Genomic DNA, 27365 nt, shown 5'->3' on the forward strand with positions numbered 1-27365 from the left:
ACAACTGAGAGAATGAACTAGATTCTCTTATGCCCATTCCAAAAGAAACAGCCAGCCAGGTAGATGAGCTTTGAATGCACAGCTTTTACCAGAGATGGAGATGTTAGAAGCACAAGAAAGCCCAGACAAATTTTTGATCCCATCATGTCTACAGCATAGCTGTAAGAAAGTACCTGTTGAATTGAAAACTGAAATAAATTGCTGCTAAGTCATCTGAAGAAGAAATAAGCAACTCCTGCAACATCTTTTTTTTATAGTCAACACTCAGTGTAAACCTTATTCAGTGATAATTTCTCTTTTTCACCTCTCAAGATATTAATGTTGTTAGTACAAACATTTTGTTTTATTTTAAGAACGTATCTCAGGAGGATTAAAGACAAAACCATTTTCTGAAGTTTCTTTTGCAGCTGTTGGTTCATATTCGGGGGAATGGAGGTACAAAAAGGAGCTGTGATGTGAACAAGGCAGCGCTCAGGGGAAAGGAGTTGTGTGATATGAAGCCTTTCACATTTATGTCACTGATGTGAATGTGGAAGTGATCAATGGTGATTCAAACTTGTTCTTCTGTGATGTGTACTCCAATGACCTCTAATAAATATGCTGCATCTCTTCAAACATTCCTTTGTTGACATGAGTTTACATCATAATTTGAACTAATTGGCACTTTTGTTAGAAGAGAGAGGAGTAGCTGAGAACTGAACAAACATGAAAACTAAATTACCCTTTTGAGCTCTCATTACTGCTAATCAGTTTCATATTGTGCTCTAAAACTATAGGGGGCTTTAAAAATAATCCATACAGTGGATTTTTTCCCTAGGAAACCTGTGCAGACAAATAGAAGAAATAGCACAGATCTCAGAGGCACTATAGATGTGTTTAATTGAGACATGTCCTGAGTTCATTATTTCAACTTGTTTGCACTCAGTACTGATATGGCTAAAGACTGTCTAGGAAGATAAGGAAGGATTGGCAGGTGGGCTTCTCAGACTCCTTGACTGGAGAAACAGCAAGTAAAGCATTTCTTTGCTGGGCATGTTAAAGCAAATGACAGCACTGTGTGTAAGACCCAAGACATTAAACCACTGTGATAGTATGAAGATAATACCTCCTAGGAAAAAATGAATTTCTTTTAAAACCTAGAGATACATTTATCCCTGGTATGTAAAGCAGGCTAATCTATAAGTTTACAAATAAGTGAACAACTTGTGTATTATCCATCAGTGAGTAACTCTTTGGACTAAGGCTAATCTGTAAACACAGGAGGCATTTTTAGAAAGATGTGAATACCACCAGCTGTGAAACACTGTATATGTTTTTGAGACACAGGTTTTCCTAGCCATATTTGGTGCACTGTATATGCTGCACGGCTAACGTTCTTCAGGACCAACTCTGCTTTTGGACACACAAATGGAACAATAACAGGGGCCATGCAGGGTGAATGAAATAGTGAAAGGATGCATCATTCTTTTTAGAAAAAGGAGAAGAAGCAGGAGAGTGTGTAGGATCCATTCATAAAAGGAAGGGGCTAGTATCATGAGCATGAGAACCATAACCTTTACTGAACAGACAGATTCCTCTCTTTGCTACCTACTGCTGATGAGCTCAGGCAGGTCACTCCCTGTTCTGCCTGCTAGTTTGCCCATCTGTAAAATGAGGGCAGTGATATTGACCTTTGTAAAGACTTTATAATGATCACAGCCATAGACAATGGCTTCCATATAGCACCTTCTGTGATTAAGGACATCAGAAGATGAATAAACAAGTGCTCCTCTGTGCGTACTGTCATCTATTTATTTACACGCTCATGCAAAACCAGGGCAGGTGGAAACCCCTGGAATTACACAGATTCACAGCTCTTGTTTATTACCAAAGCTAAAATAAACTTTCCATGCGATTGCAGCAGAAGAAGATACTGTTATTTAAAGACAGCTCAAGTTACCCTGACTTAACAAAATTGGCCTTGTGTCCTGAAGTCACATGGGAAACTTCCCTCACTACACCCAGAAAGAGGAAATTTTTGCTACTTGCTCTGATTTGTTGATACCCGGTCAAAATGAGTTGAGTTAGAATCAGTGAAGTTAGAGCAATGGACACTGTGAGGAACATTACAACTCCCAAATTGCTCTAAATGATGGATTTCTGATATTTTAATTAGCCATGGATCACTAAATTGCACAGTCCAAGAGACAAACACATTTTTCTGATGCAAAGGAATGGAAAGTTGGCACACAGGCTTGCAAATACTTTTTGAAATGCCACTTGCATCTAAAAAGATTTCTTGATAAGGATGCAGATGAAGGCCTTTATTGGTGTTGATTTAGGTCCACTATCTAAAGTCAGTTACTTTATAGGGATAAGAAATGTGGATGTGGATTCTCACCTGCTGGACAAGTTGGCAGCTACAATGATTATTACTATGTTCGTTCCCAAAGGTATACAATATTAGAGTTACTCTTTAGACTGTATATACCAGGAAAATGAGGACAAAATATACTGTAAAAATTATGTAATTATTCCCAAACCTGACATTATGAGCCTCGGCAATTCAGAGTTGAGGTTGAATTCAAAGGTAATCCCAAGCTGCTAGGATACAAGAAAAATCTTGTATCTTATGGCTCAAGCAGTCTTAACTTTGCATTGGAATGGTACTGTGAAAGAGCTACTTTATTACAATTACAAACTACAATTACAAAAATACTACTGAACTATAGAAAATTCAAATTAGAGATAAAATTTTCAAATGCAAAGTAATGCTGAATGTCCTACAAATATTTTTAGGGACCACATTCCCCGTCCCCACTGTTTCTAGTTTAAGTAACTGCCATGTATTTGAAAATGCACAACACAGCAAATACAAAATTATCAGATTATTCCTGACACTTATAACAGATTTGCAGTTATGTTCCTGATTCTTTCATAATTTTTGCACCAAAATAAAGTTAAAAAATAAGTTAACAAGCAATAATTTTAAGGTTAAAAAATACATTTAGGGAAAACTTGGCGAATATTTACAGGAAGTCAGTTTTGTAAAAAGTGAGGCTATTTGTACAGAAACAGGCAAAGCTCATAAGCAGTAATCCCAACACACATTTGATGAAGATGATAGTGGTTGCCTTGCATATCCACCAGCCAGTTATGCTATAAATCAGCATGCTGAAGGGCAACTGTCAGAATCGTGAGGGATATTACTACAGTTCAGGAAATAATGTAACATAAGCAAATCTGAAACTTACTAAACATCTGTTCAATGACAAGTTTTTAACAACAAAACCCTCAAAATTAAACAGGTCAAATTCTTGAGAACATTTGTAGGTATTGTATGGTTTCAACATGGGCAAGAAGAGATTGCAATAAGAAATGTTAAATAAAAAGTAATGTGTTTTATTTAAATAGGTCTTGCTTCTGTTTTTGAAGAAATATATTTCTCATACACTCTGCTTAGTATCTTTTTAGAGAAGAACTAGAGTTTTAAAATCTTAGAAAATAGCTGTAGCTCTTTGATCTGGCCAGGGACTTTGACATGGTGTTGCCCAAAAGCATGAGAAACTCCCCACTTGAATTCTTGAAACAGATTAAAGGAATTTATACACTTTGTTTGTTCAAATAAGTTCAGTTTTTCTTAATCTTTCATTCAAACTATACATAATTAATCTCAAATAATTAAATAAACACAAATAAATAATTAAATAAACCTAATTAAACTAACATAATAAAACTATGAAGGAGAGAAATGACCTTACAATGACAATAACCATTTTGGAAGAGAAAATAGACACAAAATTTAGAGAGGAGTAAATTCAGAGTCTTTTAAAATAAAGTGTTCTTTTGCCCTAGGTCAATTCAAAGATCAAGATTCCTAAGTAATATCTGGGAATAACACAAACCTATTTATTTATTTTCCCCTTCTCTTTCTAACATAAGCCACAACCAGCTCAAATGGAATTCCTATGGCTTTAATCAGAATAAGATGTAATAGGACAGAAATGAGGAACTGTATTTTTACAGTGCTTGCTACTTATTCTCTTTTTCCAATGTGTAACGAAAAATTGTGGTTTTTTTAAACAAGTATCTGAATGGAGAAAAAGAGGCCACTTTCTGTCCTTTTCTTTACTGACTCAGAGAAAAATAGTTCAGTAACCAACTAGGACAAGGATTTGAACACAGCTGTGTGATGACCCAGGCAAATACCTCAGGGCTATTGTCTTCTTCAAAGACCTTATTTCTGTCCTCTCCCCTATAAATTAAATCCTAAACATGAAAATATTACATATTATTTAGAACTCTAATTCAGCTCTGAGAAAAGTTTTCTTTTGACAAAGTGATATTTTCCAAATTAAATATTTTTGTTGAATATTTTCTGGTCAGATTTCTTTAATCTATACACATTTACAGAGTTGGTTCATTTTTCAATAATACGAGGTACTCTTCACACATTAGCACGACACTACTGGAACAAACCTTTACCTGGTACATACTTTTGAGTTCAGAAGTACACTATTGAAATAAGTCTTGAAGTTTAGTTGCATTCCAACAGCAAGGGGAGTGAATTTGCATTCACTGCTTAGTTTATTGTTTTCCACAAAATTAATATGTCAAGTAAAAACAATTATTAACTTTTTTTTTTTTTTTTTTTTTTTTTTGTGGAGCCTTTCAAATTTCTCTGGCTGCTTCTCAATTACTTCAGCTAACTGATAGCATTATCTACTAAGAATCACCTGATAATTTTAATCCTGCTATGTTCTAAGGAGGTGAACTTGAGAGGTAGCTTATTCTACCAAAAAATATTCATGATCTTCCAAAGAAAAGGAAAAGCAGGCTGCCTGAATGCTCAGATATTTTCAAGTTTCATATTTCAGAAGGAATTTCACGGCTATCCATATTTTTAAACCAGTCTATCAATTGAAATCATGGTAAATGAATAATTTTGTGGAGTTGTGGTTGGCTAAAAGAGGAAAAAGCAGTTAGGCTTCTTTGTGTTAGTAATTACTATAATTGTAAATGACACAGCTATCAGATTAGGGGGTGTTGAACATGCTATTCCTAAATTATTCTTCTTCAGCAACTCAACTGCTTTGTAGGGTCATTTCAGCAACAATCTCTACAATTATAGAACAGATTAAAGGAAAGTAGCCCTTTATCTTCTTCACTGTGCTGATTGTGTGTACCATGGACAAATGGAGCCATTTTTCAGTAAAATTTTCAAGACTGGATGACTTGGAGATCTAGGTAATGAAAATAAGTATGCTTGCTCTGAGAGCATACATAAAAAATATATAGCATAAGAGGCTGAGGGCTTTCAGATATTCAAAAAATTCTTCCTTTAGAACTTGAATGATGAAAAATAAGAAAGCCTCTAGTACAAAACAGGTTATCAAGAACAGGATTGTCAGGTATCCCATTTACCTTCAAAGGTTCCTCAGTTGAGATATCATGCCTAATGCTCTGATTTTGAATGCACTGAGCACATATCAGCTCACTGCGGATGTGGACATCTTGACACTTCATGTTGAGTTAGATACACAGCAAAGATATTCCCTTTATTTCACCGTAAACACCAGGATGGTAAAATACTCAAAATAAACATAATGCACGTTTTGTTTAAAAAGATACACACAATGAAGAGTGAGTGATATGCTCTTCTTCAGACTAATTATGAAAGAAAAGTTATTAAGTAAAATGTCTAAGCAATCCTTTGAACAGATATTTGATTCCTGTTTCTTTCCTTCCTTCAAGCTAAGTGTTCTAATCACTTAGTCGCAGAAGACTGCTCTTCTTCAGAACAGAGTGATCTTGAATTTTCTTCTGAAGAGATGGAAAAAGCCCCTAGCCCAGTTCAATCTATTTTCTAGTGTTTTATGCCTCTCAGCTTAAAAGTTCAGTGGAACCCAAGGTCTTTCATAGTAAATTCATACGTGCAGTCAGATTTGGGGGTTTTGTTTTGCTTTAAATGGTGATTTCCACCATATGGAGAGGTAGATGAAGATCTCTCAAGATGAGAAAAGAGCTATGGCTTAGAGATGGATGCTAATGCAGACACTTGTGGGGCTTGAACATATCCAGCTACTGCCCAGAGGATATGGAGTCTAAATAAAAACAAGTGTCATTGTGAAGGATCATTCTAAATTCAGATATCTCAGTGCTACTAAAATATATTTAAAGCACTGCATAAAATCTACTTTAGATCTGTGTTTATGCATCAATGCAGATGCATTCAAAGCTACCCACATATTTAAATCTATGTTACATTTCGTGATGTGTAGAAAGAAGTGGTTTTAAAAAAGGAGAAAGCCTCTAAAGTGGTGTGGAGAGGGAAATGTGCTCATTGTGGTCATCACTAACTGCCCCACTCGGAGCAGAATGAATGGGTGTGAGAACTGAATGAAGACTGAAAAAAACCCATCCACTGTGAACAAAAGGCTATGCTGAGGATTTTGTGAAGCTATAAGAAAGGCAACAGCAAGACCTCTTAGAAGGCCTAGGGTATTTATTGTAAGTGTTAAACAGTCACATGAGCCAAGCTCAAAACCCATGTATTGGAAAGAAAGAAAGAAAAGCTTATAGAGGGGACTCTTACACATCAAGAGCAGTTTACTGTAAGTGACTGTCTCAGTCTTATTGCAGCAAGGTCCTGAAATTAGTATTTCTGTCTTTTTATATTTCTCCCAAGTTGAGTGCAATGCTATTCAACAATGGTCTTTTCTTAAGCTGTCATACAAAACTGAACTTACTCTTTTGGATACAATGGGGAGCATGTCCAAGCAAGCACTTCTGTATTTTTAGAAGCACTGTTTACTCCAAGTAGTTTTATTGTCAGCATAGTTTCCCTTGGAAGAGCCTTTATTCGTAGTGGAAAGTTGATTCTAAAAGAAAATCAGAAAAGTGAAAAATACAAGTTAAAAAAAAAAAAAGAGCATTTTTACCACAGGTGAGTTCTTTCTACGTTTTTCTAGATGCCTTAAGACTTATCTCAAGGTGTAAATTAAAAGAGCTGCACTCTGAAGGAAAATGTGATGACAGAACCCTTCAAAACGTTGATGAGTATTGCCAACCATTAACTAGGGTCATGATACTTGAGAAGAGGCATGTAAAAACTCATTCCCTTCAATGGTAACCACTATAGCTGACAAAGGCAGGAAAATCTTAGTTAAACTTCTGCTTTGGAATTACCTTATCAGTGAAAGCCTATTTCAGAATAAGCATCCCCTAAGGGTGAATTGGAAACCAATAGTTAGTTATTTGCTGTTTTCTGTATTCAGAATAAAACACTACTTAAGGAAGTAAGAGTTGCTTATTGAGTACAGCATGATAATAATTCTCTTGTTTAGATGTGCTTTGGAGGTATGATATTTGCCAGACACAATTTAAAGGCAGAGTTTTGTCTTAACAACAGTGAGTGATTCACTTTTTTTAATGAGAAAATTCAGGTCTATCAATATTCATCTTAACTTTGTAATAATTGTTAGCAAATTTAATTGATCATCTGATTAGTTTATATACATTAATTAATTTAAAATAATACTTTAGAACAATTCAAATAAATAAGATATTTTCCTGTTGTACGGAAAAAATCATGCATGTAACTACACAGGCATGTGCAAGTCTACATTTTCTTTTTTCTGAAGAGAGCATTTATGGTGAGTGGTGCATGTCTAGCTTTTTCCACGTATATTCAGTGAAAACTTAAATTTCTTAAGTAGAAAGTGAAATTCATTACATTTTTCTGTATAAACAAAATCAATATAAGGACCTAAAGGCTAAAAGAATTATTCTGCATTGACAACATAAGCATTAAGAAAACAAAAGATCTGCATAAACTTGAGATCAAGAAAACAAGCTAGAAGATAAATTTAAATTATATAGATTCCATTTAGTTTTCAGATATTCAATCTAGACTGGCAGAACAATGCAACTCTCAGCATTTTTGCAAAGGTATAGTCACACTTAAACAGTAAGTAAATGTAGAAATTGGTATTTAAAATTATAGTAACCTGAAAAACATAAGGATTATGGGTAGCAGAAAAAAGTTAATAGTATAAGGTAAAATTAGCATAAGATTTTGCTCCTTGTTCCAAATCTGTCAAATTTCTTTTTGCTTTGGGAAAGTTTCCTTGAAGACACTGAGGAGCCACTAAAAGAAAGGAGATGGTTTTCAGCTGAAATTTTGAAGTACTCCATATGAGCATTTGTGTCAAAGTTTCAGATGAATAGTGCTAAACATCTGGGGATTATTCACATTTGCATACCTCTCAGAATAATAAAGCAAGACAGTGGTTTCTCACTCTTTCTGATTAACATTAATAGAATTGACAAGCAATTCACAATTGTCTTCCCACATGTCCTTATTTATAGCTTTCAAATCTGCTTTCCCTGTCTCATGCCCTCTTCCTCACTCATAATTACTTAGAAACAATTATTGGGAAATTCAACTGTTTTACATGCTATAGAGAGCTTGTTCTGTCTTTTTCACTTACAGGCCAACAATTCTGCCCATGTTACATAAAACTGTTCAACAAAGAGTGATGCTTAACTTTAAAGCATTGCTAATGCTATGCAGAGACAAAAAAAAATAAAAAATTGTAGATGTGCATTTTTAATACAGACAATTTTTAACACTCCTTGTGAACTTAGAGCAATGAAAGAACTCACAATATCCTCAATGCAGAAAGCAAATAATTGCAACAATTTCAACAGTAGTTAAGAAGAACATAGAAACTACTCACTGGAAAGGTGCTATTCACAGGTGCTAAAGTTATACAGCTCGTTTTAAAGGCCAAGGGCATAATATCATAACACTTCACATAGAACAGCTCTGTGACATCTCAGGCTTTGCCTTGAGAGAGTACAAACAAAATAGACCAACCAAACAAAATACAGAGATGATGGAACCTCAATGCCAAGAAAGCATTTCAGGTGTTGAATGGGAGGCTGACTGTCAATTCTGTATTTCATGTCTGTAGGTTTAACATAAATCACAGAGGATGGAAAAAGAGGAGATGATGTGATGGAATAAATATATTAAGAGCAATCAGCTAAGACAAAAGAAAGAAAATAATTAAATGATCTTGCTGGTCAGATAAGTGACTAGCCTATAGTTCTCGATGTGTTCCTTTTAAAACTTTTTAAAAATGGGGTTTATGTTTCCTCTTTTCCAGTCAGTCAGAACTTCACCAGACTACCATGACTTCTCAAATATGATGGATAGTGGTTTAGCAACTTCACCTGTCAGTTCCCTCAGAACCCAAGTATGTATCTCATCAGGTCTGGTGGATCTGTGCACATTCAGATTCCATAGATGGTCTCAAACCCGACCTCCTCCTACAGCGGGAGGACTTTTATTCTCCCAGTCCCTGCTTTTGCCTTCTGAGACTTGTGCAGTGTGGAACACTTGCTGGTGGAGACCGAGGCAAAAAAAGTCATTGAGTACCTCAGCCTTCTCCATGTCCTGGGTAACTAAGTCTCCCATTTCCTTCCGAAGAGGGCCCACGTTTTCACTAATCTTCCTTTTGTCACCAATGAAGATCTTCTGGCATCATCCTCTTACCTAATATACATATACTATATCCAAGTCAGACTGTGGCAAGCACAACACAAGTAAAGCAATCAGTTCCTGTCTTTACGTAAAAACATTTGATTTTGTTGTCAAACACTGTGTCAGATTTGGAGTAAGAACAGAATCTGTTGTCATGATCTCAACGTATTCATGACCTGCAGTAAATGTTCACTTTATAATCATCCCCTTTTTAAGTAGAATTGGCCCTGCCAGCCTGGGAACATTCTGGTGACTCAAAGAAAGGGAAGGAAAGGAAAGCTCTAGCTGTAGGACTGTTAGCTAATTTAAAACACTCAACTGACATTTGTATTTTTACTCAAAAATAGTACATATTTATAAAATCCAGTTCTGGATACAAGCTAAAACATACAAAAATAATAGCATATCTGGCTATCTGGATTTTCTGGTGGAAAATATGTGAAGACCTTTGATGGTTAAAGGAAATATTGAAAAGCCTGCCAGACAGGTATAATTTTTGGGATATCTAGTTTTGAATGTTTTTGAATTGGATTTTGAAAATTATTTTTGAAACTCAAGCAATAACAAAAATTAAAAATGTGTTCTTACAAAGCAAATAGTGCAAAGTTTCATACAACTCCAAATCTTTTTTTTTCTGATGTTAAGAGCCTCTCACAAGCATCTATGACCTATGAAAGGATTTGGCTTGCACACTTACCTGCTTATTTTTTCCAAGAAGCATTTTGATGTAATTGCAGACATTTGATACTGTTTTTTGCAGAGGAAGAAGTTTAAACAGAAATCCTGAAGATTTAGGCTGATTTCTTTACATTTTCATAGAAATGGAAGAGCAGAGCTTCTGTTCCTGTTATGGCTAAAGAATTTACTTCTATTCTATATTCTTATATCCTATTTTAGAAAAAGGTTGTGCAAGATGTATTCCAGAAAGCCGCTTTTTAGAAGCAAAAAACCATTCATAAGCAAAATAATCCCTCCCCTACACTTCAGTTATATCTACCCATATGTACTATAAGATAGTGCTTGACCAAAACTTGGATAAGGTGAAAAATTCTACAGAGCAAATTGGAATAATTTTTTTTTCTTTTTAAACACAAGGATAACAGTTACTTTCCAATCATCCTAAAGACTGAGGGTTCAACACACAAACTCTGTTGATGAAACTGAGACACCAAAGCAGATGTTAAGCAGATTTTAGATAACTTGTAGCCATCACTCAGTTATAATGCAACTAAGTTGCTTTCAGATTTAGAATACAGTAAACAGTGATGTAAAGTACCAAAACTGTCAAAGACTGCAAATATAAATACGGCATGCTGAGAAAGCTGGAAGAATACAATATTACCATAAAATTATAAAACAGTGTGTATTTCTTTTCTCTGTCTATTGCAGATATGCTTTTTATCATCCCATTGCCTTAACTGAATGTTGTTTGGATGTGCATTTTGCTTTTCAATTAACTATTTTCCTCAAAGCAGGAGGACAGGTGACAGGCAGTTGGTAGCCTTTACTCTAAAGCTCCAGGCTCAAACTAAGCTCTTCGTTTTAAAACTGCAGATCTTTTTTATAACAAAACAAAACACACACACACACCCCAAAACCTCACAATAAAACCAACAGCCTTGTTCCTTCTAAAAAAATGAACCATTAAAGAAATGTTACAAATGTTTCAGTAGGTTCTCAAGCCAGATTGAATACCTACCAGAGGTGGATCCAAAGGGTGGAAGTCCTCAAAAGAGAACAGAAATACTGTCTGTGGTTGTCAGGATGTCTTCAGTGAATGAAAGCTATTCTCAGACCAGCTTAGTTTAGCTTATTGCCAGACTAGATTTAGCTTAGTCCTATTTCTCTTCCTCTGGCTAACCCACTCTATCTCACTTCTTTTCCTAAGTTTCTCTAAATTCTGTGGAGCGGCTCAGAAGAAGATCCACAATAAAAATGTGGTTTGGGTTTGTTTTGCGTTTTTGGTTTTGTTTTTTTTTTTTTTAAATCAATATTCAATGTGGAAAATCTGTCAGACAAATACATATCAAACAGACCAAAACTTACTTCTCATTCCAGTCAGCCAGGAAAAAGAAAGATCTTTTTATAGGTATATTTCTGCAAATCTTCACTTGACATATTGTCTTCCCAGCATAAGTTAGGGAACAGGAAAAAGAGAAAACTTTGTAGCTACAAAGGGAAAAAAAAAAAAAAAAAAAAAGAAAAAGAAAGAAAGGAAAAAAAGATTAATTGTAATTTAGCACATCTAGTACAGTAAATTTGTGATTAACAGTTTGTGAAGATCCATTCTTACATGTCAAATGAAATAGAATAATGATTCTCATATTAATGTGGAGGGTGTTGTTTATTTTGAGGTGTTTGGTTTCTTAATGTTCAAGAAAAGTATAGGACACACACAGATTGTGCTCCACTTTTTTGTCATTATGACTAATTCTTTTTTTCTTTGTTACTGCAGTCAAAGGAAGTTTGGATGCATGTTTTATACTTGCTCATCATACAAATTCAGTCAACAGTAAATCCATTTATACTTTCTTTTCCCAATCCATAAAAAACAAGTTAGTACCTAAGGGAATCTATTAATTCACTACAGCAGAAACATTAAAATCCTCTGTCTTGTCAGTCTTCAGCCACACTAGATTGATATTCAGGTCTGGGGCCATCTGTTGGTTTTATATTCTTACTTAACTCTTATAAAATTTCAGTCAAAATAGAGGAAAAGCATATAATCAACTAATGTTCTTAATTAGCCTTGTAGCTGCCAGATCTTCCTGTCACTCTCTGCTTTAGACCACATTCTGTACAAGAAAGATGAACATGGGAAGCACAGTAAAATCTGAATAGGAAGTCTGAAGAATTTGCAGATCGAAGGTGCCTGTCTTTGCTTTATTTAAAGGAATCATGATTGATCTCTTCCAGAGCATTAATAATAAATGTTATAATTATTATAGCAGATATGTTTTTTCTTTTTTTTTTCTTTTTTTTTTTTTTAAATTCAAAGAGAAAGTACCTATGAGGTATCAAAGCACAGAAAGGAAAAATATAAAACTAGAAAATGCTTCTGCTTTTAAATATCATAGCTTCTCTCTACAATATAAACATTACAAATTTTTAGACAATAGAGCAGGAAATAATAGGTTTTAATATAATCAAATGATTAAGCATTATTGTTTAAACAGAAGTATTGACATACAATATACAGACATATTCCTGATTTATGGACCAGAAGGAACTAATTCTGGAAAGATTAATGTTTACACAATGCTAATTTCTGTCTGAAGTCAGAAAGGTTGCTCAGAGTGCCTGCAGTTTGACCCATTTTAGATCTTTGTAGAACATTTTGCCTAGGTAGCCTCCCTGTAGCTACCTAGGCTACCTGATCACTCTGTGGTCTAGTCCCCAAAGATCACATCATATCATCTAGATGTAGATAGAAATCTGATTTTTTGAGGTGCTGTAGAAACAAATGCACCCAATCATGAAGCCAGCAACATTATGCCACTAGCAGCAAATAAGGCACATCTGCTTGGGATTTAAATGAGATAAAACAACAAACTAACAAAAGAAATAATGGAAATACAGCAAGGAAAGAAAGGTAATCAGTTTTGCAACATTATTCTGCAAATTTTGATGTCTATACCTATCTTTTTAACGACGACAGCAAGACAGAAATAAGAAATTGAGACCATAAATAAGAAAATTGACAAAAAGCCAAACCACAGAAGTGAAGTTGAGATGGAATTGACAGGACACTAATATGATTCTATAAATTATAGAGCAACTCACTTTCCCTTGTTCCAAGTGATTAAAAGAAAGGCCACTTATCACATTCTGGTATGTACAGAAAAAAACACAATGTGAGATAGGTAGTGAGGGATGTTAAAATTTTAGCATTTATAATGCATATATTATATATATAGGAATAAAAATTAAAACACATGTTATGAACAGCACCACGATTGTAAAATATGACCTTCAGGAAAGGGAAAACAAGAGCCATGACATAGCCAGCATGAATTCATGCAGTGCTGATATAAGAATGGGGAGGATGTGTGTGAATTAAGTAGGTGAAAGTATTTGAGGAAAGTAGGTGTCAGAGTGGTAATCCATGTTATGAAGTCCATGCTAGCTATGAATATTGGAAAGACTGGAAAGGGAGATTGAGGAAGAAAGGTTCTCATTTTCACATGCTTGAACATAGCATTCCAGTCATCAATGGCTTTCAGGTCATACATAATTTCACATTTTTCTGATAAAAAATAAAATGCAGTGGGAACAGTATAACCATCTGAAAATTGGAATAGTGATTATAGTTCTGTATTTATTACCTAAACTAACGTAAATTCTCTCAGATTTTTATTAAACCGGTAATTACAGCTAATGCTGTATAATACACTTTCTTGCTCACAGTCTCATGCAAATGATCCCACTGTTTTTTAATTAGTCATTTGGAATTCAAGGTGAAGTGGGAGCAATGGAAGGTATTAATAAAAACTTTGAGAACAGCATTTTGACTCATAAAAATAATGCTACCAGACTGTAGTCACCTGTCCTCCTTTCATCACACTGGAGTGGTAAGAGTAGAACACCAGCTTTGCTCAGAGTAGGAAAAGCAGCTATTAGAAGAGACAACTAATTTAACAAAAACAATGCAGAAGAGAATAATTCAATCAGCTTTTTATTAAAGTTGTCTCATTCTTTTCTTTTCTGTGCTATACTGATATATTAGGTATGCTTGGAGCTATAAACTATACTTATTTTAATCACCATGTATAAAGAGGATCATCAGTCAATGTACATGCTTAGCCAAGTAATGTGGTTTGAACACACCATGAGCAAAAATTGCTGATGAAGCCTCATTTGGACTGTGTTTAAGCAAAAACACTCCTCTGTTTCAACTTGGTAAGCTGGCCTCCTAATCATCGTACTTCAGAGATCACACAAAGACACAGTCCAAACTCTCTGGGTGTGTAACACACAACCTTTCCTCCCTCCTGCAGAGCAAGCTGGTCACAAAAGCATTTGCACAAACACTCATCAAGGCCAGTGCTCTGACACTGCTTTTATGACCATCCTTCCACACTGCTCAAGGGCAACCATCTAGGCCACCTCCTCGATTCTCCATCTATCTCCTTGACAGTCAAGCTTAAGTAAATGCACTTTATGTTAGGAAAAAAGAAAAAAAAAAGTAGGTGGAGATACACCCACTTACTCCGTCTCTAACATTAATAAAGGAGTATCACCAAAGCAACATAGGTAAGCTAGTATCTGTGAAAAATATGTGAAAAATATAAGAGTCAACACCTTTTCTTGTGAACACCCACTGGCTCTCCTCCTACCTGTTCACCCAGGCTTCTGGGATGTTATGGGCAGCATAAACAGTGAAGCTGAGCTGGGAGTCTAGGCTGATATCTGCACAAGAAGGGATTTTAGGTATGCTGGCAAGCTGGAAATTCACATCAAAGCTGCTGCTGTAAACATGGATGAGACAAGAGATGGCCATGGAGAGCTCGGTCACAGCAGCCTCTATTAATGCTAAGAGAGAGAAATAAATAAAGGTTAGCAATAGGTCATTTATGAAGGACCATATTTATCTTAAAACATCAGTTATGGCTTTGAAAAGCTTCCTAATAAAATTTAATTAAAATGACATAACCTACCAACTGAATCCAATTAGCCATCTGTGCTTCTGAAACCAGCCTTAGCTCATTTCTGGTGTATCATTAACATTCTTTCATTACAGTGCTTTCAAATTAAGGCATTTTCAAAGTAAGCATTTTAAACTGCAGCAAGTTAGTGTACATCTCAGATATTCCATTTTAGTCCTAATTTTTGTGCTGGAAAGTATTGCGTAGCTATTTTATAATTTCAGCATCTAAGTAGCTGTGTAGTTCAAGGGACCTGGCAATGCAGCAGTAGAATGGAGAAAAGGCACTGGTTAAATTTTAAGACTCTGAAGCTGTTGTAACTGTAGGAAAATAATTCATAAAATACATACAATCACAGCAACAATCAGATGTGTTTGATTGTTCATGGATTGGTGATAACATGGTCATGGATTGGTGATAACATTACACAACGATGGACACAAACACATATCTATACAGGTATACATGAAATGCAGTCCGTACCCTCATTTACATCACACCTTTTTTTATGCTATCTCTTCTGGCTTCAGCTCTGCAGTGCTCTATTTCTGCAGTTACTGGCTTTTATCCATCTCCCCTCTCTCTGTTTTTGGAGCTAGGGCTTGCCTGATTGCCCGTGTCAATTAAAATCCCCAGTCCTGGCAGCCTTCATCGAGTAAAGAGAGATGGTACAAGCACCCAGGCGAGGGACAGGTTGAGAAAGTGTCAGAGTATATTTTATCATTCCAAGATCAGCATGATTTGTCTTCCAAGAGGAGTGACCCAAATGCTCCTTCCTCTCCTTGTAAACTCGTAGGTTCCTACATGATCAAGAACATACTCTCATCACCTCCTACAGTTCTGGCATACTCCCTAAGCTTGGCTGACCACTGTATTTGGCAGACATCTATCAGCTTTCTAATAGTTTCAATTGGAAAAAAAAAATAATTCCTAGGAATAGGAAGCCTGAGATTTGCTTATGTTAACTTTTTATACTCAGGATAGGTGCAAGAATCCTGCCCAATATTAGAAATATCACAATTCACTGGACTCAGCTATCTCAGTTTCCTGCCAGAAATGTCCCCAAAATACACATCCTCAGTCTAGAATTTTATTCCACTTCATTGACACCTTTTGCCTTTAAACTAGTGAAGATGCAAAACTCATGAACCACAAAATGCATCGCAAATATTGCAGAGGAATTATTTCAGTCTTCATTTTATAACAGACAAATTTTAACTATGTATCAATAGAGTTATACATAAAATTCAAATAGTTTGACACATAGCAAGGTTTGGAGATGAAAATACTGAGAGCAAATTACAGCACTCATGAAGGACTGGATAGAATAATACACCTTGTCGTGTTGTAATCATCTTCCATATATAAAAACTGAATCATTTTAGAAGAAAATGGGTGAAGACAGCAATGGGGCAACCTGTTCAGCTGCCAGCAAACTGAGACAAACGAAACTTCAGCATTATTTATCTAATTATTAGGAGATCCAGAATTAAGACGTAAGCGAACACCCCAGTATGCCCTGGTTGGCAACTGCAGGATTTTTGTCTACATCCATTTTCCCAGTCTGGTCAGCTCTTAGTTTAAAAATCCTATGGTTTCTGTGCCAATCAGTCTATTTCTTCCCCCCAGTGCTGCTCACACCCCCTTCACTCATTGAGACCAGTAGCAATTAACTAAATTAGAGACAAACATCTTGGGTAGTCTGAATGTCCATTACTCCATTACTCACAAGAGCTGGTCAGCATCTTTCCACTGTATTTTTATGAGCTGATGAATATGATTTGGTAAGCTGAAATTATATTGCCTATTCATGAAGTCAGAGGACTTTACTGCATTTTATGACTTTTATGATTAATAAATCTTAGATGAGAAAGGCTATGGTGTTTCACTGATTTACATAGCACAGACTATGGATTTCCACAGTAGATTCACAGCTTCAGCTATGCCAGAGTTTATTTTCTAGAGAGGTGTCTCAGGTATAGGTAGTACCTAGGAAAAGATGAATTCACCACACCACAAACTGAATTGTGATCAGGATTAATAATCTCACAACTCAAACCTCAGACTTTATTTCTGGTGTGAAATCATTTGGCATCACCTCCTCACTGAAGGTGAGAAAAAATGAGACTTACAGAAATTAGATGAGAGCGAGGGAAGTGAACTTTAACCACAGCTGCTAGATACATACATGGTCCTTGTATACAAAGTTTGAAGGAATATATTTCACCCTTGATAAGAAACAGACCAATCCACACCATCCCTGGAAGTGTTAATGAATAAACTTGCAAGTGTCTTCAGGATTTAGGAAGGAACATACTAGTTTATTCCTTATAGAAACCCATTTAATTTCTTCTCAGTTCAGTATTATAATTCACACATTATTTTAATGCCAGAACCTTCAACAGAGCAGGTACTTTGTTGTTACTGTACTAGCAGATGACATCAACACATTAAACATGCCCTCTCTGACTCTGTATGCATATTTTCTCTGGGTAAAACATGACAAATATCTGGCTGAACAGAATTTGGAATGAAGGCTTAATGACCCTCTAGACACCTTAAATAAATTTTGAAGAATAGGAGCTTGATAGTTTTTCCCCTACTTATTTTCAGAGTTAAGAAAAAAAAAAACAAGATCTTGAATACAATTTGAGTCATACAGACACACACAAAACAAATCTATAGGAGAAAACAAAAGTAAAACCAAAAAACAACGTAAGATTTAGGTAAGGTGCTAAGCAGCATTAATTGGACCGTTATTATAATAAGAAAAAGGCAAAACATTAAAAGACCATAATCTAAATACTGATCATTCAGTTTTCAAGAACCAATATTTACCTTATTGTTTCCTCCTAATAGTTGAAGAAACTTATGAATTATTCCTTGAAATAAATATTAAAAGTTCCTGCTCTCCTGCTCTCAAAAATGTCTTTCTATATGCTTTATAAGACCTTGGTAAATTCTGTCCAGTTCTCTTTTTTTGAGAACTAAGGGGTTGCATTTATTTAAAAATTGGTCTTGGTTAAAACCCTGTTGGCTTTCAAAACACATCAGGAGGTAACACAGCAACAACTTTGAGGTAAAGAGCCACGCTCAGATTTGAAAAGAGCACACTGAAAATGTGAAGATGTGGAGATAAAACGCAATCAATAAAAAGCTTTTGACTTTTTCCGTATTAAAAAAAAAGAAAGTGATTTTTCCAAAACAAAACTATAATGGTTTTGTGCTAGGAAAAGAAGGAAATGTAGTTTTCAATTTTTTATAGGAAAACCTTAAAAAAATAAAAACTTCCATTTTTTTCTCCTTCCTCTCTAGAAAATTTCTGGTAAATATTTTTATGGTCTAGAAGCAACTATCAAATCCTAAGCTTTTACAAAAGGTGAACCTTTACACCCTTAAATGCAATGATGACTTCATTAAATTCATCATCCTCAAGGTATTGGATTTTGGCATTTGCTCAAGAAGATTACAAATCCAGCTTTTTATTTTTTTTCCCCCTTCTTCCCACCCCCTCCCCCAACCTGGAAGAGAGCGTTGATTCAATATCATCACTTCATGATGAATACTGGAATTTCTGGGATTTGTCCCAGAGAACTACTGTTCAAATTCCAAAAGCTGCTTATTAAGTCTGATCCAGTGAAATCCCTGCCTGCAGTAGCAAGGATGCAGACATTGTACAAACATTCATTCATCAGCTTTTGAGAAACATGCACAGACTCAGTTTTGTACCAATGTTCAGCCTGTCTTTTCATACTCTGGATTGCAGCAAACTCTAATGCTAAATCTCTATTAACATGAATAATCTTATTCTTCATTTTCTGGGAACACTTAATCCTGCAGAAAGGTACTAATGTCTAGAAATGCCTATAGATCCCCATATTTAAAAAGAAATTTCAAAAGTAATTTCAGTACTAAAACAAACTTCTAAGGACTTCATACAGAGGAAAAAAAAAGATTCAGAATTAGGCATAATATGGATAAGTGCTGCTCTGTTCTCAGCAAGGGAATAATTTGCTCTAGAGAGGTAATACTGTTAATAGAGCCAGTTATTGCAACACTAAATCAAGGCTAGATATTTTTAATATAATCTTTGACTTACTTAGTTCATGGTGAATGACTAATATTAAACATCTGATAATGTTTTATTAAAGAGAATGCTTAAAGCATTTTCTAAACAAATTATTAAGTAAAGCCTTATTTTTAGTAGTAGCCTTTTTCTTTTTTGTGTTAAAGGGAAACTATAATGAAGAAAACCAGAACGGTTATGATACGTGGAGTACATAAGTATCACTAGGGAGAGGAAGAGGAGAAGAAAGAGAAATTATTGGAGAAATTATTGGATTACTGCTCTTGCTGTTCATATTGATCCTGTTTTCTTCAAGATAAATGTGAATACATATGAGACAGAAAGGAACAGTACAAATGGGAAATGCAGTCTGTCTCTTCCTCCTCTGTCAATGCTGACTTCGTTTGCAATTGTGCTGCTGGAGAAAAGAAAGCACCTGGTTTTTATCTTCCCAGCACTAAGCTAAGCTGGTGATTTCCCTTTACTTTTGGGTCACAGGCCTACAGATTTTTGTGCTCCTGCCATTCTAGACAGCTAAGCATAATGAAGTAAAAAGAGTGGGAAGAAAATGAGGTGGAAAAAGAAACACAAAGGTGATTCCAGCAGGAACGCACAGCTCACCACCGAGTTGGTTTTTGCTTCTAGTTTCAGGAGGTGAAAATATCATCTGTACTCCTCTCAGGCTCAGTGTCCCTACGTCAATGGACGGGAGGCCCCATGGTATTATCATGAACACTGAGAAGAGAGGGACTAGGGAAAGCTTGTGATCCTTGAAACAAAAGATGTATAGAATGACTTTGCCCACTTCTTGGGAATCGGGCCTAGGTTCCAGCAGATCAGCTTTGGTCATTGCACACACACTTTGTTTCCACCACACATTCCCTTAACACTAGCTTTGATATGATAGCTAGATTTTTCTGTTAATACTCATTAGCCTAACTTTAAATATTTTGCTAGCTTTTAGAAGTTTACTTAATAGGTGCAGTTGTAGGGCATGTAGAACTTTAAAATGTATAGGAAATGTATATTGTTGCATATGAGAGATCAATCTGAATTTTGGTAAGCTTGGACAATGTAGGCTTCCTCACAGCATGACTAATGGCCTGACAAGTTCTGACTTGCAATCAGCATGTTGCAGTTTCTAATATTACACTACCAAAAGGATTCTGCAATTGTTATTAAATTAGGGTGTGCCAAGAACAAACAGAAAAGCATCATTCTTCATAACTGAAGGTTTCCTGGCATAAAAAATATATAGAGAGAGAAGTAGAGAGTAAAAAAATCTGATTCATTCACTTTTATTCAATAAATCAGATTTTACTTGATGAAGCTACTGATTGAATGAGGTCCAAATTTGGAAATATCTTTAAGTAGCAGAAAGTTTTAGATACTTTCCAGTCAGGATTTTTGAACAGTGTACAAAGGAAAATGTTGATGAGTAACTATTCATTCTTTTCACCCTCAAAAATTAGTTGCCGTTAGGAGTGTTTGAAAAAAAATAATGGGAGAGATTACTATATCCAATGAAGAGGTGTCTTACAAAATGTATTTACCTTCTCTCTTCCCTTATGCACCTATCTGCTCTCTCCCACTCCCCTGGCCCTCCAGCTGCTTAGCTTTTCCTGGCAGCTTACAAATATGATTGCTGTTTCTTTGTTTGCTGTTCATGAAGTTGAATATTGGTGAAACAAGTCTGGCATTTGGAATCCTGCATTTGAAGCACCTCAGTGTTTGAAAGGCTGCTGCAATCTTTGTGGTTGCTTCACCTTTTCGCTTTCTGAGCACACTGCAACCAAGAAAAGCCAACAGGAGGGAAAAAAAATAAAAGAGAAAGAGGAAAACAAAACATCTCAGATGTGACTTTTTTTTTTCCTCAAAAAAAATGTAAAGAGACCACCATCCCACAGCACACCCAAGCCCACCCCAGTGTTCAGATGAGGACCCTCTGAAAGCATCTGCGTAGCTCTCCCAGCTGCATGTCACAGGCCAGCCCCAGAGGGGTAGGGCAGGACCCACACCCTGATATGGCTTTCCCCTCTGGGAACCAAACACAAGCACCCACGGCACAACAGACTACTGCACAGCCCTCAGCCTGCAAGGTGCTCTACAGTAGTGCTGAGCACTGGGCATTAGTCCATGAGTCTAAGCTGATTTTAACTCAGGAATTAAATAAGGCAGGGTCTATGATTTTGTCCATTACTGTTAATTAACTTACTCTTCTTATGACACCATATAATTTAAAACACAATATTTACACAAGGAAAGACAACAAAGAACTGAAGCTTAATGAGGAAGAAGCAACAGTTATTATAGATGAGTAGAAAAGCCATGTACAAAAATAATTTTTGAGGTTTCATGAAGTTCCTAATTTTCCCTTTTATCAGCAGAAAAACCTGGGATTAGGGACAAATGCTATGATCACCACTAACTGTAACTAGTTCTTTCACACTACTATTCATTCTCCATATTTGTATCTCCAGATTAGTTTGGGGAAATGCTATGTTTTATTTACATTTTTAGAAGACTTAAATTTTAAACTGTCATAATTACCTTATAATAAGACTAAATATGTAAACATCTGCAATATGCCAACTACAACACCTCACTAATACAAACAAATAACAAAGCATGTGTTTTCTGATGATACATCCTGAATTAACATATTTTTAAAATAACACTTTACCTTTGTCTGGTGTTTCCACACTCTGAAGTGAATTCTATAAAAACAAAACCCAAGGAGAAAGTGATCAGTTACTTCAGTAAAAAACAGGGAGCAGTTATAATGGTCTCAGGAGTAGAACTCGTAAAAAAACGTGGTGAGAAAGGGGAAGGATATATCCTAATGTTGTGATGACAGAAGATATGACTGGGATCCAGAGTACCAGGACCTGATTTCTCCAGTTTTTCCACCTGTTTACTCTACCATCTCAGACAAGTCACACAGGACCTGATTTCTATGAGTATTTAGGTATGTCAAGATACAAAGAAGCCCTTATCAACATTTGATGTACATACATTTTCAGCCTCTGTATTGGTATAGCAGAGATAAGAATACCCTCTCCATCCCTTTATGTGCTTTACACATTTTTAGACAGAAACTGCACAACCATGCTGAGCAGGCAGAGCTTCAGCATCCTTTGAAAGCTAAGAAGCACCAAGCCTCCACTCAAGTGGCTTATATTTCACCTACATTTCTGTGCCAGATCAGCAAAGATAACTATGCTCTTTCAAAGGCCTTTGAGCAGGCAGATAATCAGAGACAGCCAACAGGAAATACTAAGAGCAAAGGTTTAGGAGATGTCTATGTCCCTGATGCCAAAACATAGCTCTTGATACCTAACATTAATTCAGTGTCTGTATTTTCATGTCTCCTATCCCACTGCTGAAGTAACTGGTGGGTGCTTGTGACCACTGAAAGATTAGGACAGCTGTTAGGCTGAACTGAGCAGCCTAAATAAACTTTAATAAATAAATAAATAAATAAATAAGTCTGCTCCGTCAAATCCTCAAGTACAATAACTGCCATCAGCTAGACCTTGCTCCAGGCTTCTCAGACACTGGGCAAAATCAAATATTCCCACACTACCTGTGCCTCCCCATCCGCACAGGAAAAAATGTCATGGCAGGTAGCTCGACATCTCCTGGCAGGACATGCAGCATCCCCAGCCCCAGGGCAGCAGGTGGGACCCAGCCTAAGCTCACAGTCAAGTGTGGGCAACCAGCTTTACCTGCCAGCTGCTCAGTCCAACCCATCTTTGTCTGGCTCTGACTTGCACACACTAAGGGTACATAAAAATAAGTGCTGAGTGGCAAATCTTGACCAGAGAGACTAGTAAGTTAATTCTCTTTCAGTATTGCCTGTGGCTTCCACTGTTCAAACCTATGTCCCTGAAAGGTTTACTGACGTTTACAGTCTCTAATCCCTTTGCAGTGGGCTGAGAATGCTTCGTGTTCATACTTATGCATTCAGCAAGATGCTTCTTAAAAATTACAACACATGCAGAGGTGTCACAAGAAGTACAATGCTGGATGTCCGTTCTCCCTCTGGTACCCAGCTTGGAGCTGCCAGCATTTGTCTTGTAAATATGAAGAGAAGTTGAATGCTTACTTGAGGGGAGAAAAGCAACCTCCAAGCTGAGAAATATGTTTTCACAATCTTTATAATTCAGAGAGACAAATGGGAACAGAGGCCTTTGTTCAATTTTCGCAAATTTTGGAAAGCAAACAACCTTTGGAACAGCACTTATAATTTCAAAATAGCATAACCCATTTAATATATAGTGGATTAGTGCCTGTTCTGGCAGGATTTGATCTCTTAGGACTTTTTGTAAGCTGCAGTAAGAAAGGAAGGAAAACAAAAGAGATGAAAAACATTAATTGTGCAGCAGGCCCAGAGTTTCCCCTGAACAGATTTTAAAATCCCAGGGTTAGGTTGTTTAGAGACCAAATGAATCATATTTATAAAGAGATGTAATCAGTTAAGAAGAAACTATCACTGGTGCCAGTTTCTTTCATAATCTCTTAACCATGGTACTGGCAGTGAGGAGGCAGTAAGGAGGTAATAAATACAGTTTAATTAGACACAGAAGACTGGAAGTTTCTTTGGTTTTCTTTTCTTTTTTTTTTTTTTGTTTCATAAAACAAGAATTAAAGAGAAGCATGCTGAGATTCTATGAAAGTATGCAAGCACACATGTACAGATATGTGCACACAAATACTGGCACCACACGTCATTTACATTGGAAGGAGCAAGCAGCAGTTTCCCTGAGGCACCATGTGCACTTGGAACTTACCAAATGGATGTGTTAAGAGATACTCCACACAAAACCACACCATACATTATACTATAGTGTCAGGAAACAATGATGAAAAAGCAATTAGAACTTTTTTTTTTTTCCTGGCATTTATCCCTTACCTGATGTGTAATGCTGCAGCACTTGAGATGTAAGAAGTAGTCTCAAAAATTTCACTTTACTTGTGGTGCAAGTTACCTGTTTGCCTGAAAAAAAGCCTCTCTTCTACTTAACAAAAAAATACTGGGCGTACTGTGCTGGTGAACATAATACAAAAAATCCAAGCAGACTGACAAGGTATGCTAACATTGCAGGATTCAATCATTTTGTCAGTACCTAAAATTCACCTAGAATGCCCCTAACACTTCAGTATGAGTTTTACTCAAAAAAGGTTTGGAGGAGATGGTAATCCATCAGACATCCACCTGCTAAGTACTAATTTTGACTACATATGTTGATACAAACAGAAGAGCTCGTCCATTGTCCGTATAAATATTGATAAATACGGGAAAAATCTGATTTGCTATCCTTATATACATTCAGAATATATTATATCCTTATTATATATTATATCCTTATCTAAACAAGGTAGTTGCATATAATGTGTAATCTCTATTTTCATAAAATGAAAGTGCATCGATGTCACAGAACATGCAGAAATATATTTTACTGCTTTTATGACATCTATAGTTCAGTTGCTGCTGAGAAAGATGAAGCTGTTTATAAAATCAAAACTGAGCTTTTTCTAGATAGCTGAAACCTAATCGACTGCCCTAGCACTTCTTTCTCAAAGGAGTAAAAAGCAAACAGGAGTAATGGTAACTGCTGGTGCAGGAACAGCTTGACTTTTCTTTTTTGAATTATTTTTTTTATTCCCTTCATTTGAAGTAAATTGTTAGTCAGGTCTGCTTCACTGAGGAAGGAGTTAAGGGGAGAGGGCTGTCAGTCAACGTCACAGTCAGCCTTTACAGGGAGGTTTTATGGGACAGATAACCAGTTCAGCTAACCAAGCCTGAAAGGGAATGTTAAAGGAACAAAACCTCAATCCCTTAAAAACTTTTAAAAATTAGTAACAATCTAGTCAATATTTTCCTACAGAAATGTGAAGCAGCTTCTTATGTCAATATTAAGCCACAAATTATTTTAAGATTAGTGATCAAATTTTTGACCAGGGTATAATCTTTTTAACATTCAGAAGAGGAACATCATCATTTTACATATTACAGATGAGAAAACACTACTATTTTTATCACCACCACAACTTAACCTTTTTAGCCTCTGAAGGTTACAGCCAGGCCCAGCAGTATGTTGTCTACAAAGTGGGAATAGAAACTGGACACACGTTGGAGAATGAGCAATGGCGAGCTGGGAACACTTGGAGCAGGGTTGGTTACTTGTTTGTTTGGTGTTTTTTTTTGTTTGTTTGTTTGTTTTTTTTGTTTTGTTTTGTTTTGTTTTTAATTTATTTTATTTTATAACGACAGGATAAATCAGCTCATAATTCAATTATTTGCCCAATAACTATCACTGTACCTCTAAAATAAAAACAGTATTTGCATTACAGCAACTCCAAAGAGAAGCAGAAGGAAATGTGAACATCAGTAGAAACCTTAGAGACTTGAAAAAGATGAACTGTACTTTTTGGGTTTTATCCCGTTATTTTATTCTTCACGGCATGACATGTGGGGTTTTCTGATTGCTCAGGACAGGCCTCACTAGCAGGAAGAGATTTGGCTCTTTGAACTCTATATTTACCTCTGCTGGAATTCAAAGAGAATGGGGCTTAAAATGGACCCAGGCATACTCAGTAAATATATACCAGTTATAGAAGACAGTTTACAGTTTGGGTTCACAGAGCTGACCTGACCTGAACACTCAAAGAGAAAATATACTACACTTCTCTTAACTCCAAAATAAATCTTTTAACAAATTAGTCCAATCTATTTCTGCTCTAATTCCTTTGTAAAGGAGAACATATTCTTTTATTGTCCCCTCTATCTTTTTACTGGCCCAAGCTCTTTGTCTAGCTCTTAAGAAAGCTTCTGGGTTGACAAAATACTTTCTCAAGGGGAAGATGCTGATCTGTCTGATGCCTCTCTGGACAGTCTGAGGTTTAACTGAAGAGCAGATCACATGAATCCCTTATCTCTTTCTTCACTGTATTTGCCCTAAAATACAGAGGAAGAACTTTTCTTAAGTGGAGATATTCGTATTTCCATCTAAATCAACATGCCAGATAAAATGTGTGCTGTCACAGACCCATTTACACTAGAATGTACCCAGAATAGTAACTTCTATGGAAACAAGGTTTATAGTGAGTCATGACCTAGAAGGGAAGCAGGAAAAGGCGCTTGAGTGAATCATCTGGTCAGCTCTGAGCAAGAACAAAAAAATATAGAGCTATGTTGTTTCTTGCAGCTTGGTCCTTAAAAATATTTGTTAACCTTCTGAGAGACAAGAAGCCATATAACTAATTCCAGAAGGCCGCAGCTGGTTCTGCCCAGAGCCATGCAGCACTGTCTGCTCTGTGATCTCTCATGTTCTCTATTCCAGGAACATGGTGCAGGGATTGACTTGCAACCTGCAGAGAGCAACACTGATGTTCTAGAGTTTATTTGCTTGGTCCTGTACTTTAACTAAGTTAGAAGCTATTGCCCACCCCCCATCTAAGGGGAATAAATAGAGGCTAAGAATGCAGAGATTTAAGAGAAGAGGTTTTCTGAGCATCACTGGAGCCTTTTCAGCTAACATACTTCCTCCTCTTTAGTGAGTCTTTTCAGCTCTCAGAAGTTTGTTCCTGTAAGATGATGAGTACCTGAGGGTTTGAACCTGTCAAGAGGAAGTGTATAGGGATGACAGTATGTAATTAATTTGCTATATATATATCTATCACTCCTCTGACACAAGAAATGTTATTAAAAGAATTACACTAAATTTTCCCAGTCTTATGTTAGGGACCTCAAACTACGTAACAGACATAATTAAATAAATTCCACTTAAGTAGCTAGACATATTTCTAATTAATACTCACTAATTAACTCAGTTAACCTTAGTTATCCCATTGTTTACTTTCCTGACCTATGTGTTCTGATACATATCACAAGTCACAGGCTAAAAATACCCAAAAGCAATGAAGAGAAAGAAGCAAAGTTTCACATAGCAGGTAACAGCCCAAGAATGCAAGCATCTTGCCCAGTTTGGCATGCTTTTCAAAACAGTATTTACTGTAAGAAAGAATTACAAGACAGAAACCATACAAAGAAAGAAAAATAATCCTTAGTAATTTATTAAACTTTTTTTTTTTTAAAAAAAGCGTGAAAAGGGAATTTCAT

At 36.1% G+C, this 27365-nt stretch overlaps 1 protein-coding gene across 1 annotated transcript in view; it reads right to left on the reverse strand.

Annotated features, from left to right (window-relative positions):
* The window catches only part of PIK3C2G (phosphatidylinositol-4-phosphate 3-kinase, catalytic subunit type 2 gamma), a gene marked incomplete at its 5' end in the record, with an annotated part of 168311 nt that overhangs the window by 129585 nt on the left and 11361 nt on the right, over nt 1-27365 (reverse strand). Inside the window, 4 exons of the mRNA XM_008939690.1 lie at nt 6729-6860; nt 11576-11698; nt 14866-15061; nt 21924-21957. Of these exons, the coding sequence (XP_008937938.1) occupies nt 6729-6860; nt 11576-11698; nt 14866-15061; nt 21924-21957 (485 nt within the window). The remainder of the gene's footprint in view (nt 1-6728; nt 6861-11575; nt 11699-14865; nt 15062-21923; nt 21958-27365) is intronic.

Source organism: Merops nubicus, unplaced genomic scaffold (assembly GCF_000691845.1).
Source record: "Merops nubicus isolate BGI_N331 unplaced genomic scaffold, ASM69184v1 scaffold20044, whole genome shotgun sequence".
In the NCBI taxonomy this organism is placed as follows: Eukaryota; Metazoa; Chordata; class Aves; order Coraciiformes; family Meropidae; genus Merops; species Merops nubicus.